Source organism: Mya arenaria, chromosome 1 (assembly GCF_026914265.1).
Source record: "Mya arenaria isolate MELC-2E11 chromosome 1, ASM2691426v1".
Classification (NCBI taxonomy): domain Eukaryota; kingdom Metazoa; phylum Mollusca; class Bivalvia; order Myida; family Myidae; genus Mya; species Mya arenaria.
In genome coordinates, this window is record NC_069122.1 from 45,222,448 (window position 1) to 45,239,453 (window position 17,006).

The following is a 17,006-nucleotide window of genomic DNA, read 5'->3' on the forward strand; positions in this document are numbered from 1 at the left end:
ACTCCCTAGTTGAACTCAAAACAACTAGACCAATGATACTGGTGAGCCAATCTACTCCCTAGTTGAACCCAAAACAACCGAACCAATGATACTGGTGAGCCAATCTACTCCCTAGTTGAACCCAAAACTACCAAACCAATGATACTGGTGAGCCTATCTACTCCCTAGTTGAACCCAAAACAACCAAACCAATGATACTGGTGAGCCTATCTACGCCCTAGTTGAACTCAAAACAACTAGACCAATGATACTGGTGAGCCAATCTACTCCCTAGTTGAACCCAAAACAACCAAACCAATGATACTGGTGAACCAATCTACGCCCTAGTTGAACTCAAAACAACCAAACCAATGATACTGGTGAGCCTATCTACGCCCTAGTTGAACCCAAAACAACCAAACCAATGATACTGGTGAGCCTATCTACGCCCTAGTTGAACTCAAAACAACTAGACCAATGATACTGGTGAGCCAATCTACTCCATAGTTGTACCCAAAACAACCAAACCAATGATACTGGTGAGCCAATCTACTCCCTAGTTGAACCCAAAACAACCAAACCAATGATACTGGTGAGCCAATCTACGCCCAGGTTGAACCCAAAACAACCAAACCAATGATACTGGTGAGCCAATCTACTCCGTAGTTGAACGCAAAACAACCAAACCAATGATACTGGTGAGCCAATCTACGCCCTAGTTGAACCCAAAACAACCAAACCAATGATACTGGTGAGCCTATCTACGCCCTAGTTGAACCCAAAACAACCAAACCAATGATACTGGTGAGCCTATCTACGCCCTAGTTGAACTCAAAACAACCAAACCAATGATACTGGTGAGCCTATCTACTCCCTAGTTGAACCCAAAACAACCAAACCAATGATACTGGTGAGCCAATCTACGCCCTAGTTGAACCCAAAACAACCAAACCAATGATACTGGTGAGCCAATCTACGCCCTAGTTGAACCCAAAACAACCAAACCAATGATACTGGTGAGCCTATCTACGCCCTAGTTGAGCTCAAAACAACCAAACCAATGATACTGGTGAGCCAATCTACGCCCTAGTTGAACCCAAAACAACCAAACCAATGATACTGGTGAGCCAATCTACGCCCAGGTTGAACCCAAAACAACCAAACCAATGATACTGGTGAGCCAATCTACTCCCTAGTTGAACCCAAAACAACCAAACAAATGATACTGGTGAGCCAATCTACGCCCTAGTTGAACCCAAAACAACCAAACCAATGATACTGGTGAGCCTATCTACGCCCTAGTTAAACCCAAAACAACCAAACCAATGATACTGGTGAGCCTATCTACGCCCTAGTTGAACTCAAAACAACCAAACCAATGATACTGGTGAGCCTATCTACTCCCTAGTTGAACCCAAAACAACCAAACCAATGATACTGGTGAGCCTATCTACGCCCTAGTTGAACCCAAAACAACCAAACCAATGATACTGGTGAGCCAATCTACGCCCTAGTTGAACTCAAAACAACTAAACCAATGATACTGGTGAGCCAATCTACTCCCTAGTTGAACTCAAAACAACCAAACCAATGATACTGGTGAGCCTATCTACTCCCTAGTTGAACTCAAAACAACTAGACCAATGATACTGGTGAGCCAATCTCCTCCCTAGTTGAACCCAAAACAACCAAACCAATGATACTGGTGAGCCTATCTACGCCCTAGTTGAACTCAAAACAACCAAACCAATGATACTGGTGAGCCAATCTACTCCCTATTTGAACCCAAAACAACCAAACCAATGATACTGGTGAGCCTATCTACGCCCTAGTTGAACTCAAAACAACTAGACCAATGATACTGGTGAGCCAATCTACTCCCTAGTTGAACCCAAAACAACCAAACCAATGATACTGGTGAGCCTATCTACGCCCTAGTTGAACTCAAAACAACCAAACCAATGATACTGGTGAGCCAATCTACTCCCTAGTTGAACCAAAACAACAAACCAATGATACTGGTGAGCCTATCTACGCCCTAGTTGAACTCAAAACAACTAGACCAATGATACTGGTGAGCCAATCTACTCCCTAGTTGAACCCAAAACAACCAAACCAATGATACTGGTGAGCCAATCTACTCCCAGGTTGAACCCAAAACAACCAAACCAATGATACTGGTGAGCCAATCTACTCCCTAGTTGAACCCAAAACAACCAAACAAATGATACTGGTGAGCCAATCTACGCCCTAGTTGAACCCAAAACAACCAAACCAATGATACTGGTGAGCCTATCTACGCCCTAGTTGAACCCAAAACAACCAAACCAATGATACTGGTGAGCCTATCTACGCCCTAGTTGAACTCAAAACAACCAAACCAATGATACTGGTGAGCCTATCTACTCCCTAGTTGAACCCAAAACAACCAAACCAATGATACTGGTGAGCCAATCTACGCCCTAGTTGAACTCAAAACAACTAGACCAATGATACTGGTGAGCCTATCTACGCCCTAGTTGAACCCAAAACAACCAAACCAATGATACTGGTGAGCCAATCTACGCCCTAGTTGAACTCAAAACAACCAAACCAATGATACTGGCGAGCCAATCTACTCCCTAGTTGAACCCAAAACAACCAAACCAATGATACTGGTGAGCCTATCTACGCCCTAGTTGAACTCAAAACAACTAGACCAATGATACTGGTGAGCCTATCTACGCCCTAGTTGAACCCAAAACAACCAAACCAATGATACTGGTGAGCCTATCTACGCCCTAGTTGAACTCAAAACAACCAAACCAATGATACTGGTGAGCAAATCTTCTCCCTAGTTGAACCCAAAACAACCAAACCAATGATACTGGTGAGCCTATCTACGCCCTAGTTGAACTCAAAACAACTAGACCAATGATACTGGTGAGCCAATCTACTCCCTAGTTGAACCCAAAATAACCAAACCAATGATACTGGTGAGCCAATCTACGCCCAGGTTGAACCCAAAACAACCAAACCAATGATACTGGTGAGCCAATCTACTCCCTAGTTGAACCCAAAACAACCAAACCAATGATACTGGTGAGCCTATTTACGCCCTAGTTGAACTCAAAACAACTAGACCAATGATAATGGTGAGCCAATCTACTCCCTAGTTGAACCCAAAACAACCAAACCAATGATAATGGTTGGCCAATCTACGCCCTACCTGGTGGAATCCGGGACAACCAACCAATGATACTGGGGGGGGGGGGGGGAATCTACGCCCTAGTTGAACCAGAAACAACCAAACCAATGATAATGGTGGGCCAATCTCTGCTCTAGTAGAAGACAAAACAACCAAGCCAATGATAATGGTGAGCCAATCTACGCCCTAGTAGAACCAAAAAAAAAAAGATAATGGTGGGCCAATCTACGCCCTTGTAGAACCTAAAACAACCAAGCCAATGATGATGGTGGGCCAATCTACGCCCAAGTAGCACCTAAAACAACCAAACGAATGATAATGGTGGGCCAATCTACGCCCTAGTCGAACAACCGAGGTCAAAAGCATTAATAACGATTGGCCAATCTAAGTCATTTCGAACCTGAAATAGTTATCTGAGTGGGCCAGTCTGATTTTTGTAACGAATTCTTTTATTCAACGGGAAAGTAGCTATATTGTTCAAACAGGCATAACTTTGAATGCCAACACGGTGCATTTACTTAATAAGTAATGTACACATACATGTAGATGTACTATTCCCATAGTCTTACCTGACCCCGGTATCGTTGGCCATTGGGTTCCCAAATGAACAGCCTAGCATGTGTTCTTTCTCTGCATCCATTTCCGGTACGAGCTGCCGCTGCAGGTACTCCAAGGAGTCTGTGTCATCGTTGCCTCCACTTCCGGCGCCATCTGTTTAAGCAAAAGTGACACGGGATAAAGGAGGGGCTCAAAGATAAACGTTAACTTAAACACGAGCCTTCGTACTGGACGAGCTGTCAAAAACAACAATATGATCATCATATCCTAATGGACATGCTGTCACGAGGCGAAGAAGTTTTTCTTTTGGTAACCATTCCTTCAGCCAATCAAAGGCCAACTTACGCTCCATCGTAAACAGCGATGAAGTAAAAAAAAATCAGATATGTAGATGGGATTCCAAAGTATCGAATCGCTATTAATACATATATTGGAAATCGAGATCATTTAGAATTTACATCTCGATGGGCTCGTCTGTCCGATTTTAATTTATTGATACTATTTAATCAGATAAGAAATTATAGTAATACGTATAGTCGTGCAAAATACGACAATCTTATGTGTGATTATCTACGAGATTCGATAGAGCTCCAAAAGATTTGAACCGTTGTTGTATCATTGGGGAAGAAATGGTATAATACGAGTCGATGTACGAGGTTCTTAACAAACACGTAAAGTTTATTATCTTAAACGTTTAAACGTAACGCCTTCACGGGTAGATATAAACAAACAATCACTTTTTTATTACGAGAATAAGAACACATTTATAATGATGAATGTAACGTCGTTTGGATCCGTGTCTAGTGATAAAACAATTGACTGTCAATCTAGGGGTCGTAGATTCGATTTCCCGCCCAGCACTATCAAAAATATTCCGGGAGGGACGTAGAAAGCGGGTCTTATTTGACAGTGATATACACTGGTGCTCTAGTACTAATAGATCCAGAGTAACTCTAATGCACCAGTCATTTGTATACATGCCCCCCCCCCCCCCCCCCCCCCCCAGGTCCGGGGAATAGCGGAGACTTTAACTTTCGATCCAGCCACTCAAGGGACCCTAGACAATTTCCCGCTATATTTGGCGTGAAGACAAAACCACCGCAGTCACCCGGCACTGCAGGGCCACCTGGAAGGTAAAATCACGACCCATTTCCCCGGCTATCCCCGGTATACCACCGGGGGGCGTGGTTACAATTGACTGATGCAAAACCTTGGTTACATTTTGTCTGTGTACTATGACCCACAACCTTACATGCTATTATATTTACTGGGTCTGACGCCAATGGATGAATTACCCGATGACGTCGTCAAAAAACTAACTCCCCTTCCCCAAAGGTGACCGTTCCAGTAAAGACCAGCAGCATATATTAAGCCCTTCGAAATATTTGTTTTAATAAATACTAAACTTGACATCAACTTACCTATAAGTTCGACAAATCCACAGAGAACCTCAGTATCCCCGTTCACTTGTTTCACACCCTGGTACTGAAGTGACTTCGGGAAAGCTACAAACAGGTTTGACCCGTAGCTGGGGTGGCCCGTCTTGCTGATGGTGATATCAAGTTCAAGGTCAGATACTCCGATAATGAACGAGCCGTCATCGTGCTGAACGTATATTGCCTCAGCGCTGAGTTTTAGATCTGTGTCGCATTTGTTGTTTGGGCAGTTTTTCTTGAATTCAAGCTTCAAAATACATTTAAAGTGTTAACAATCGAAACCCTTTGCTCTAACTCGTCAGTGACGTCGAAAAAAAAACGTCCAGCAAACGAGAAATTAGTTGAAATCGTGATATGGATGTATTTCCCGTTGTGTTTATCATTTATTTTAATGGAGGAAAAATGTAATTTTAATGCTATCAATATCCAGAAGTATTACATTATGTAATTAATAAGTTTGTTTAAGAACAATCGAGAAACAAATGTGAAGAACAAAGTGTTTGGCAGCTTTTGAAATAGCACCCCAAATATATAAATGGATACGGGTTTTTTTAATTATACTTGTCCAGAAATTACAGCTATAATATTTGCCATGCGAATTGCAAACATGAAGATATCATTACTTTTCTAATTCTAAAAATCAGTATATCAACGAGATTAAACGTACCACTTTTGTAGCCACGAGGAGGTTTTTGTCGGGACTGTCCCCACTAAACTTGTTAACCGAAGGTGTATGCCCGCTCGCTGACGCGAAGTTCGCCACAGAATACTCTGCCTGAATTCTAACCGGCGTCACGAGATCCGCTGTAGTCTGAAAAAATGTAGCTTTGTTAGTTAACAGACATACGGAGAGCATTTAGGGTAGACATATAATTTAAGATAGGCCACATATGCATTCATCAATTTTCATTGGCTAAAAGAAGTATTATAGAGCTGTAAACATACTCAATTCAATTTAAAAAAATACAACTTTTTTTTAAACCAGGGCCCATGCTTAAAACCATGAATCTGATTTCTGACTCAGGATGAGTGGGGGGGATAAGTTATAAGTAATGGACAAACAACTCATTTTCATTCCATTCTATTGACATAACCCCGTGTATTTCACCCCGTAATACATTCTGCAGTATGTATAATCAATGCTCAGCTAGAAAGAAAGTTTCAAAGTTTCAGTTATATTAAACTCAGACTTGAAACTGTTTGTGGACATTGGTCCAGAATTCACAAAGTCTCAAATACAAATATAATAAAACAATGCGACTCTCCTTACCTTGACCAATGCAACATTCGTCCTGCATTTCCGATCGCCACTAAACACTTTGACCTGAAAGGTCCGCGTACGTTCACCTGTCTGTTCGAACGCCACTCGTGAGAAATCAGCCATGAAGGTATCCAGGCTAAGCTTCACATCAATGTCTAGAATGAAACACAAACAAAATGTTATTATCATTAGTAGTAGTAGTAGTAGTAGTAGTAGTAGTAGTAGTAGTAGTAGTAGTAGTAGTAGTAGTAGTAGTTGTAGTAGTAGTAGTAGTGGTAGTGGTAGTGGTGGTGGTGGTGGTGGTGGTGGTGGTTGTGGTGGTGGTGGCGGCGATGGCGGCGGCGGCGGCAGCAGCAGTAGCAGCAGTAGTAGTTGTTGTAGTAGTAGTTAGTTTATTATTCGTATGTTTATTATCAGTATAAGTAGTAGTAGCAGTATCAGTAGCAGTAGTAAATTTATTATTATTTTTTCTATTATTATTATGATTATTTTTATCATTATATGCTTATCATGCTTACAGTGATTAGATGGGACTGAACTCCCACTTTGGTGTCATTTGACCCGTACAAAATTTAGTAACATTTAACCTAAAATATATTATTTTTTTCCTCATATTTATCAAAGTAGTCACTCCTATAAACTATCTAGCAATAAATAACTATGAATTACTGCACTAATTCATTGTTATTTTGTTCCGATCAAATCTCTGTGATCATGCTCACTGGTGGTTTATAGAGATTAATCAGATAATTGAAAATCAAACAGTGAAAGTATCCCTTTGACATTTTTCACTGTTTTGAAGTTTTCGCCCAATCTCATTTCAAAATCAAACGTCAGCGCATTTTTGGTTCTTTTGCCTGTCCTGCCAATATGCCACAATGTTTAAAATGATACTCGTATTACTATTATTTACTGATAACAAGATTGTAACCTTGAACTGAATGTCAGCAAAGCGCAAACATGGAATGACTCTAGGGTCCTTAATTATTTACAGTGATCAGCTATCGTATCATATGGTAGAAATTCCGTGTTTTATGCACGTTTCCTTCAAAATATACACGTACTCTTTCGCAAAAACATTGTTTTCAATAAGTAATTATCCTTTTCGGTAAATAAAAACATATAAAATCGATCGTATTGTTTGTGGAACTTGTTATTTGGAAGAAGAGTGCATCTTTAAAAAAAAAAAGGCGACACACGCAAAAAAAAGATTGATATAACGTGCATGACCTATTTTATAAGAATCAAAAGACAAAAAACATTCCGAAAACAAAAACAAATAAGAAAGGTTTCAACAAAAGAGGTAAGGTTAAGAATCCAGTCGCAAGTGCCTGTATAACAATGAACGTGAGGGGAAACATTGCGACCTGGCATATATATACAGTTTAAAATCTCGTTATGTACGTGCAGGTTAAGAACCGTTACCTATTCCTGGGTGATACACCAGTACTAATCATCGAGAACATACTCAGGGTGGGGCCTCGAACCCCTGACCCTTGGGCCTGAGATCCGAGACCCTAACCACTGAGCTATTCCCACCGATGATGATTATTGTGTCAATTTCATAAGTTTGCATTAATAATGTCTTATTTATTTGACCTGCCGGGGTGGAGTTCTAGTCTCAATATTGGCAACTCCATAAGAAGGCGTTTACTACCAGCGCAGTTTTGAATATATACATAGTGCGCTTTTTGCCTGACCGGGCGGAGCCATAGTTACAATATTTAAACCTGAGATATCAAATAATCTGCATAATCTGTTTCAAATACACATTTACGTCGCTCAATCAGATAAAGCAGACGCTCTGCCTGTTAACCCAATATAATTTTGATATTTTGGAAGGTTATACGTATAACGCTTATTAATTAGTATTACGTAAAACTACTGTATCGCAGTCGGTATTGTTTGTTCATCATTCCGTAAAATCGGATGTTAAAATACCTAATTTTCAAGGCCAAAAAGGTTCGTTTCATCCAAAAACTAGCTCACTTGCCATAAGTATCATGGCGGACAGTGATCAGTGATGGTGTTGAAACACTATTTAGTTGAAACTGCAAACGACCATCTACGGTATAGCGATGTTTTAAAGAAATTAAGACGTATCGGCTTAATTAAAAAAACACCATTTGTTACTTCAAGCAAAATTTCGAAACAAGTTTATACCCCCTCAAACTCTTAAAAACAAAACTAAAACTGGTTTGGTTTCTACAAAAACAAAAACTATACTGTGAAATCTAAATGTTAATATGATCATGATACTTACTAATGAACGTCATAGACGGGTAGTCGAAGTGTAAACAGACGTCGACACTGAACGTCATACTGGCGGACGTATCGATCATATTGACAGAAGGCGTTAACGTCAGGTCGACGTTAATTACGGGACGGCCGGCAAACAGGAAGGCGTGGCCTGATAAATAGGCACCAACGGCGATGTCTGAAAACGTAAGGTAATGACTTTCATTTTGGCATGTCAATATCATAATTACATGTACATGTTTCAAATCAAGATGGGCTCTTACTATTAAATAATATTTATCACAATTAATACAATTGTTTTGATATATATAAAGGATGCATAAATGTCGAAAACAATGGTTCTTTTGAAGGATACCGAGTTTATTATGAAACAAGGTGCAGAAAACACGGTATTTCTACCTTATGAGACGATAGTAGATCACAGTTAATCATTTAGCACTCACCAATCATTAAATATTTTTGCGTTTTAGCTATTTATTACACGGTAACAATCTTGTCATCAGTAATAAATATTTTCCATAAATGCGTTAATTAGTAAGTTGTTAAACATGTATCATTCATCACTTACGTTTGTTTTAAATGTACTAATATATGTTTTGATTATGAATACCAGTGTCACTATCAGTAACGTTTGTATTGTGTCGAAACATTTCACCGAACTCATTAGGCTTTAGTTTTGTATTTAAGTCTATTCTGCATTAATTATTTATATGAGATGTATTCAAACTATGAGGATTTTTTACGAAAATAATACAGTGTGTGTAAAACAAATAATATATTTATATTATTGGCCTATTTATATTCATGGTAATTTAAAAGTAGAACATTCTATGTAAAATAAAATGTATATGATAGTCGTTGGACGTACCATTAACACCGTCATCGTCCATGTCACGTGGCTTAGAAAAGGCGGCCCCGAACGCCATGAGACCGGAAGCGACGTCAGAGGCCGGAAGTCGCTGACTGTAGTGGTGCCAGAGTCCCGTCTTACAGCCGTTATACACGTAAATGGCGCCTTGTAGAGCATCCTCGTAGGGAGCGCCAATGACAACATCTGCGGGGGGAAATGTTAAGATTTTAAAGAAGCATTCTGCTAGTGCACCAGTCAATTGTTACCACGCCCCCCCCCCTCCAGGTCCAGTATAGCCGGGGAAATGGGCCGTGTTTTTACCTATCAGGTGGCCCCGCAGTGCCTGGTGAATGCGGTGGTTTTGTCTTCGCTTTAAATATAGCGGGGAATGGGCCTTACCTAGGGTCCCTGGGGTGCGGGGGCATTTGGCGGGGATTTTACCATCTGTTCGTCCCCGCACAGACGGGGTTGGCTGGACCGAAAGTCAAAGTCCCCGCAGTTCCCCGGACTTGGGGGCGTGGTTACAATTGACTGGTGCATAGGTAACCATATTTTTCCTTGGGGTAAAAGTGCTGGTCCAGACAGGGCATAAATGGGGTTGACCGGGCTTCTACACAAAGCTACATATTTCGGCTAGGTAAAACTGACACCTTTGTGGCCAGAATATTGGTTTAATTTATTCTTTTATTTGGTCATCACTTTTTACGATAGGTCATCCAATACTGATTAACAAATTAATATCAATGCAACTGCTTGTAATGATCAGATGGCGGTTTAACGAGTCCTTTATTTATATAATGGGAACAGAGTTCCACATTGTCTATATCATTTCGAAAGTAATACGATCATATGCCTTAGTTTTATAAGTGTTCTTGACCTTCCGCTTGACATTTCCATTTAAACAAACTGTGAACAATAATCACGTCGATGTTTGCTAATTATTTCAGTGTCTACTGTTGACGTCAACAGAATGTTTCTCTTGCCTTCTCTGAGCTTGATTGGTCGTTTTTCGTGCTTACCCAGAGCTTTGTTGATCGTTTCTCATGCCTTCTCTGAGCTTGATTGATCGTTTTTCGTGCTTACCCGGAGCTTTGTTGATCGTTATAATAATAAAAGAACTCCTTGACTTCGAAAGAATTTTGCCATCAAGAGATATCAAGAAAATGTTCTACATGTAAAATTAGAAAACAAAAACTAATTACAAGCTTTCAATCTTTTTTTTGTAAATGTTTAAATGTTGTTGAGTAAAACAGATTCATTATGAGCAATCATCGAGTACATTTTTGCCCTAAAATAATTTTTGCTTGGTTTATATCATAATATTATATGAGAAAAAAGCTTTAAACACAGTAAAAAATACATATAGTGCTACATGCTCTTAATTCAGTTAATGATATTGGGGCCAGGGTTGGTATTCAATAATGATCTTAATTGGCTCAAAGAACGATGTAGCTAATCGGATTAACAACTGACCAATACAGTGAATGAAGTCAATGATGTATGACCGTATGATTTCATTTAGTTGAATATTGAAATCTGCTTTAGTATCGTTTTTAAAGATTTTTAAGGTCTGACATGAGTAAAATCTGACAAACTGCGTACCGTTATATCCATCCTTGTTTATATCACCTAGGGCGGCCATAGCGCTCCCAAACCTTGCGCCTGCATTTCCACTTCCGAATAACGGCTTCCGTGTTGGCTCGAACATCTGTAGAATGCACATTAACCCGTCATGACTATACTATCTATGAAGCGATTTATTGTGAAGAAAGGGGAATAACTTTGATATGTGACGATATGATGACTACATCTACATTTAGCTCCCCTCAGCAAGTAGATGACGATATATATACCACCACCACCACCGCCACCACCACCACCACTTCCAACAACAACAACAACAACAACACCGCCACTGGCACTCCTTATGCCACTGTTACTGCTACAGTTGTCATTGCTTCTGCTGCTGCAGCTCCAGCTTCTGCTACTTCAACTTCTTCTACCTACAACTACTGCTGCTTATGCGTGGTGGTGGTCCTGCTGCTGTAACTGCTACTGCTACTTCTTCTACAACAACAACTACTAATAATACTACTACTTCTACTTCCGCTGCTCCTACTACTACTACTGCTGATATTATAAATGGCAATTCACTTACATAGTTGGTCATACCGAGGTACACGAGAACAGTTCCCGCCTCGTGCGCTTCGCTTCCGGTAGCGTACATGGGCGCTCCAACGAGGAGGTCGTCAGTTCCGTCGGCATTAACGTCCACGGAACACAGTACCGCCCCAAAATACACGTTCATAGGCAGCTGAAAAGAAGGCAAATTTTTTTTTAGGATATTCAGAAAGCTGTTCCGCTAACTCTACTGAGGAAACACTATAAAATGGTAATCCAGCCGATTAAAACATGTTATACTATAGCACCAAGTTGAGCGCACTTAGTATTGGTATTTATAATGAGTATAATCTATTCAAATGCAACGGCCGGTACGTGCCGTATTTATATGTATATATCAAGCTTATTGATTGATTGATTATTGATTGATTGATTGATTGATTGATTGATTGATTGATTGATTGATTTATTTATTTATTTATTTATTTATTTATTTATTTATTTATTTATTTATTTATTTATTTATTTATTTATTTATTTTATTCATTTACATGTTTTTTATTTATTTATTTATTTATATCAAATGCTTTTATTAGCCCCATATGGTTCCAAAAAATATAAAAGAAGTAGATCCCCCGATGTCTCTTGTATAATGATACAACAACGTAGGTTTAGAAAGGTTACTATAACAACATCCATACAAGTCAAATTTTATCCCTACCTCTCCCAATCCCTGATCAGCACCGTCGAGCACAAGGAAGGGCCGCTCAAAAAAGTAGTTATCCCGATCATTCTCGTACAACAGAACCTGAATAAGTAAAGGTTTGGCCATTTGCGAACAATTGTTTTCCAACTTTTCCGAATGCGATTCCGCGATAATCAACAGTGAGCAATCTTTTATCTAGGAAAGACAAAACAAATTCTGTACAGAACTTGTGACTAGCTCATTTGTTGTTTCTATACTTCATATTATTGTTGTACATGTTTATATTGAAAACAGTTCAAAGACAAACGCATTAAAATGTGTTGAAATCAAATCATTTTTTTGTCTAGTTTGAATTGAGTTAGAATTCTAGTTATTATATTATATATTACATTACTATAAGCGATTAAAATTGGCTTAAAGGTGCAAAGTATTTCTTAACCTTGCCCCTTAGGTTAAATCTGGGAGCCCCGATGGTGTAGAATGTCTGACCATTCCCAAAATACCGACCACTCGACATGGAATAACCTGTAAACACAGTAATAGCCATACTTTTAGTTAAACTCAAGACACAATCGCACTATTAGGTAAACACAAGAAAGAGCCATACCTTTAGGTTAACACAAAAATAACCATGGTATTAGGTTAACCCAAGTAAAAGCCATACTATTAGCATACTTGTAGGTTAACACATGAACTAACCATACTATTAGCATACTTTTAGGTTAACACAAGTAATAACCATACTATTAGCATACTTTTAGGTTAATACAAGTAATAACCATACTATTAGCATACTTTTAGGTTAACACAAGTAATAACCATACTATTAGCATACTTTTAGGTTAACACAAGAACTAACCATACTATTAGCATACTTTTAGGTTAATACAAGTAATAACCATACTATTAGCATACTTTTAGGTTGATACAAGTAATAACCATACTATTAGCATACTTTTAGGTTAACACAAGTAATAAACATACTGTTAGCATACTTTTAGGTTAACACAAGTAATAACCATACTATTAGCATACTTTTAGGTTAATACAAGTAATAACCATACTATAGCATACTTTTAGGTTAATACAAGTAATAACCATACTATTAGCATACTTTTAGGTTAACCCAAGTTAAAGCCGTACTATTAGCATACTTTTAGGTTAATACAAGTAATAACCATACTATTAGCATACTTTTAGGTTAACACAAGTAATAACCATACTATTAGCATACTTTTAGGTCAACACAAGTAATAACCATACTATTAGCATACTTTTAGGTTAACACAAGTAAAAACTATACTATTAGCATACTTGTAGGTGAACCCAAGTTAAAGCCGTACTATTAGCATACTTTTAGGTTAACACAAGTAATAACGATACTATTAGCATACTTTTAGGTTAATACAAGCAATAACCATACTATTAGCATACTTTTAGGTTAACCCAAGTTAAAGCCGTACTATTAGCATACTTTTAGGTTAACACAAGTAATAACCATACTATTAGCATACTTTTAGGTTAACACAAGTAATTACCATACTATTAGCATACTTTTAGGTTAACCCAAGTTAAAGCCATACTATTAGCATACTTTTAGGTTAACACAAGTAATAACCATACTATTAGCATACTTTTAGGTTAACACAAGTAATTACCATACTATTAGCATACTTTTAGGTTAACACAAGTTAAAGCCATACTATTAGCATACTTTTAGGTTAACACAAGTAATAACCATACTATTAGCATACTTTTAGGTTAACCCAAGTTAAAGCCGTACTATTAGCATACTTTTAGGTTAACCCAAGTTAAAGCCGTACTATTAGCATACTTTTAGGTTAACACAAGTAATAACCATACTATTAGCATACTTTTAGGTTAACCCAAGTTAAAGCCGTACTATTAGCATACTTTTAGGTAAACACAAGTAATAACCATACTATTAGCATACTTTTAGGTTAACACAAGTAATTACCATACTATTAGCATACTTTTAGGTTAACACAAGTAATTACCATACTATTAGCATACTTTTAGGTTAACCCAAGTTAAAGCCATACTATTAGCATACTTTTAGGTTAACACAAGTAATAACCATACTATTAGCATACTTTTAGGTTAATACAAGTAATAACCATACTATTAGCATACTTTTAGGTTAATACAAGTAATAACCATACTATTAGCATACTTTTAGGTTAACACAAGTAATTACCATACTATTAGCATACTTTTAGGTTAACACAAGTAATTACCATACTATTAGCATACTTTTAGGTTAACCCAAGTTAAAGCCGTACTATTAGCATACTTTTAGGTTAACACAAGTAATAACCATACTATTAGCATACTTTTAGGTTAACACAAGTAATAACCATACTATTAGCATACTTTTAGGTTAACACAAGTAATAACCATACTATTAGCATACTTTTAGGTTAACACAAGTAATAACCATACTATTAGCATACTTTTAGGTAAATACAAGTAGAAGTCATACTACCTACATGTAATAGCATACCTTTAGGTTAACGCTACTAATGGCCATCCATTAGGTTAACACAAGAAATAGCTATTTTATCAGGATAACACAAGAGTTAACCAAAGTATAAGGTTAACTCAAGAAATAATCATACTATGAGCATACTTTTAGGTTAACACAAGTAATCACCATACTATCAGCATACTTTAAAGTTTACACAAGAAATAATAATACTATCAGCCTGTCCTGCAATTTCGTCTGATATTTGCGATGGTCAAACGCCACGTTCTCTTTAAAAGCGCAACATACTCATGTCCATAATATTTGTCAGATGGGACCCAAACGCTTTAAATTATCATCGCATTTTTTAAATCTTACCCGCCATTTCTGATATTTCGGAGGGAACTTCTTCGTCATACTTAGTGATTAGGTTTGTCCCGTCTCTGCGCATGTCAATAAATCCGCCAACCCACGTGTGCAGACCTGGGGTACCCATCAGGAGGTTAGACCCCTGATGAAAAGAAAAAAGTGTTTAAATATATCCAATAGAACATAAATGGAGAATATCGAGATCAGATCACTTATCATTGCTGACGAAAAAGTGGAATTTGTCAAAATTTGTGAAGAGAAGTGAGCGCTACCGATAATATTATCAGGCGCGATTTTAAAGATTTTTGTTAGAGATTTTAAAACTAGTTTAAAACAAAGAGACCAATTCAGCAGGTTATAAAAAAATATGGACACATGGTCTGGTCTTTTAAAAAGTGTGTATTCTTTTGGAAGAAAGAAACCTTGCATAATACCATATATTTATATACAATAACGTCAAGCCTTAATTAGACGATAATTGAATTTTTACCTCAATACTAGTAATTTGACACATAAATGTATATGGGATACACGGGCTTCTTCCTCAAATCATGAGCCCATTTTCAGAAACGAGACTTCCTGGTATTCCTGGGTTTATTTAAGAACATCAGAGGAAATAGAGACTGAAAACCTCGAGATAGTTTAAGGAGTATTTGGTACGTAAGAGAGTGAATCCCAAATATACAGTAGTTGGTATGTATGCAGCCTCTCAGATTCGATTTGGCAGTATCACATTCATAGTAGTATGGGTATTGCTGGGAGTAGTGATTTTGTTTTGAAAATGATAAAAAAAAAAAAAAAAAAACAACATACAAGTCAATTATTATCAGAGTCATGCTTTTACCTCCTTGGTGTAATGTACGGAGCTCCCAAGACTTCCCATTCCGTAGTTGTACTTGGAGATATTGGCGCCAACAACTGTCGTCTGCTTCTCGGCGTCGACGAGCGCGGGAATCTTGATGATGTTTGATGGCTGGAAGTCGAGTGGCACCTCGTAGCACATGCCGTTCATGAAATAGTACCCGGATGTCTCGAAGAGCTTGTTGAACCAGCGGCTGGCACATGTCTGCGGATGGGGCAGGAGATGGTGATAAGGTGATAAGGCAATGTATCAGAAATTTGTTTAAGAATGCATAATGAGAATTTATTTCATCGTAACGATCACACATAAAAAACATGTTTATGCAAGTATAAATATTGATGCCATCTGTTAGACAGACAGACATACAGACATACAGACAGACAGACAGACAGACAGACAGATAGACAGACAGTACTCGTACTTAAACACTGACATGCCCGTTTGATGTACTGGCTTAGTTTAAGACACGTTTTACAGAAAATAAGAAGAAACGGGAAAAGGAAGGTGACAAGGAAATCGTTCGTATATTTAGAAGTTTTAGTAGACAGTTTACTAAGAAACACAGTCATTTCTTTCAAACAACATCGAAATCGGTTACATGAACGTAAGAACAACCACTCAAACGTACCACAATACCCCTGTTTTCGTCCACATCTAGAGAGGCGCCCAGCCACTGGTCCCGACGTCCGTTCACGAATACTCGCGTGAACTCCCCATATCTCGCGCTGTCTCGTGGGTTGCTCTCCTCCTCGTCATTGCCTGAGGGAAATAAATGCCACACGTTTAGGTCAGAAGATATGGCGGAGCAATTGCCTAGTGGTATGACTCTTGAATCTCAACATAGGGGCTTTAAAGCTGCACTCTCACAGATTTACCGTTTTGACAACTTTTTTGTCTTGGAATGAATCATTTTTTGCGTAAATATCTGCAAAC

At 38.3% G+C, this 17,006-nt stretch overlaps 1 protein-coding gene across 2 annotated transcripts in view; it reads right to left on the reverse strand.

Annotated features, from left to right (window-relative positions):
• Window positions 1-17,006, reverse strand: part of LOC128238215 (integrin alpha-9-like) — a 57,871-nt gene that overhangs the window by 18,978 nt on the left and 21,887 nt on the right. For both annotated transcript variants that reach the window (XM_052953893.1, XM_052953900.1), the window contains exons 4-16: window positions 16,702-16,832; window positions 16,056-16,277; window positions 15,221-15,353; window positions 12,797-12,882; window positions 12,373-12,459; window positions 11,689-11,844; window positions 11,133-11,238; window positions 9,549-9,734; window positions 8,685-8,858; window positions 6,431-6,576; window positions 5,828-5,971; window positions 5,146-5,407; window positions 3,736-3,877 (exon numbers count right to left, since the gene is read on the reverse strand). In XM_052953893.1, the coding sequence (XP_052809853.1) occupies window positions 3,736-3,877; window positions 5,146-5,407; window positions 5,828-5,971; window positions 6,431-6,576; window positions 8,685-8,858; window positions 9,549-9,734; window positions 11,133-11,238; window positions 11,689-11,844; window positions 12,373-12,459; window positions 12,797-12,882; window positions 15,221-15,353; window positions 16,056-16,277; window positions 16,702-16,832 (1,975 nt within the window). The remainder of the gene's footprint in view (window positions 1-3,735; window positions 3,878-5,145; window positions 5,408-5,827; window positions 5,972-6,430; window positions 6,577-8,684; window positions 8,859-9,548; window positions 9,735-11,132; window positions 11,239-11,688; window positions 11,845-12,372; window positions 12,460-12,796; window positions 12,883-15,220; window positions 15,354-16,055; window positions 16,278-16,701; window positions 16,833-17,006) is intronic.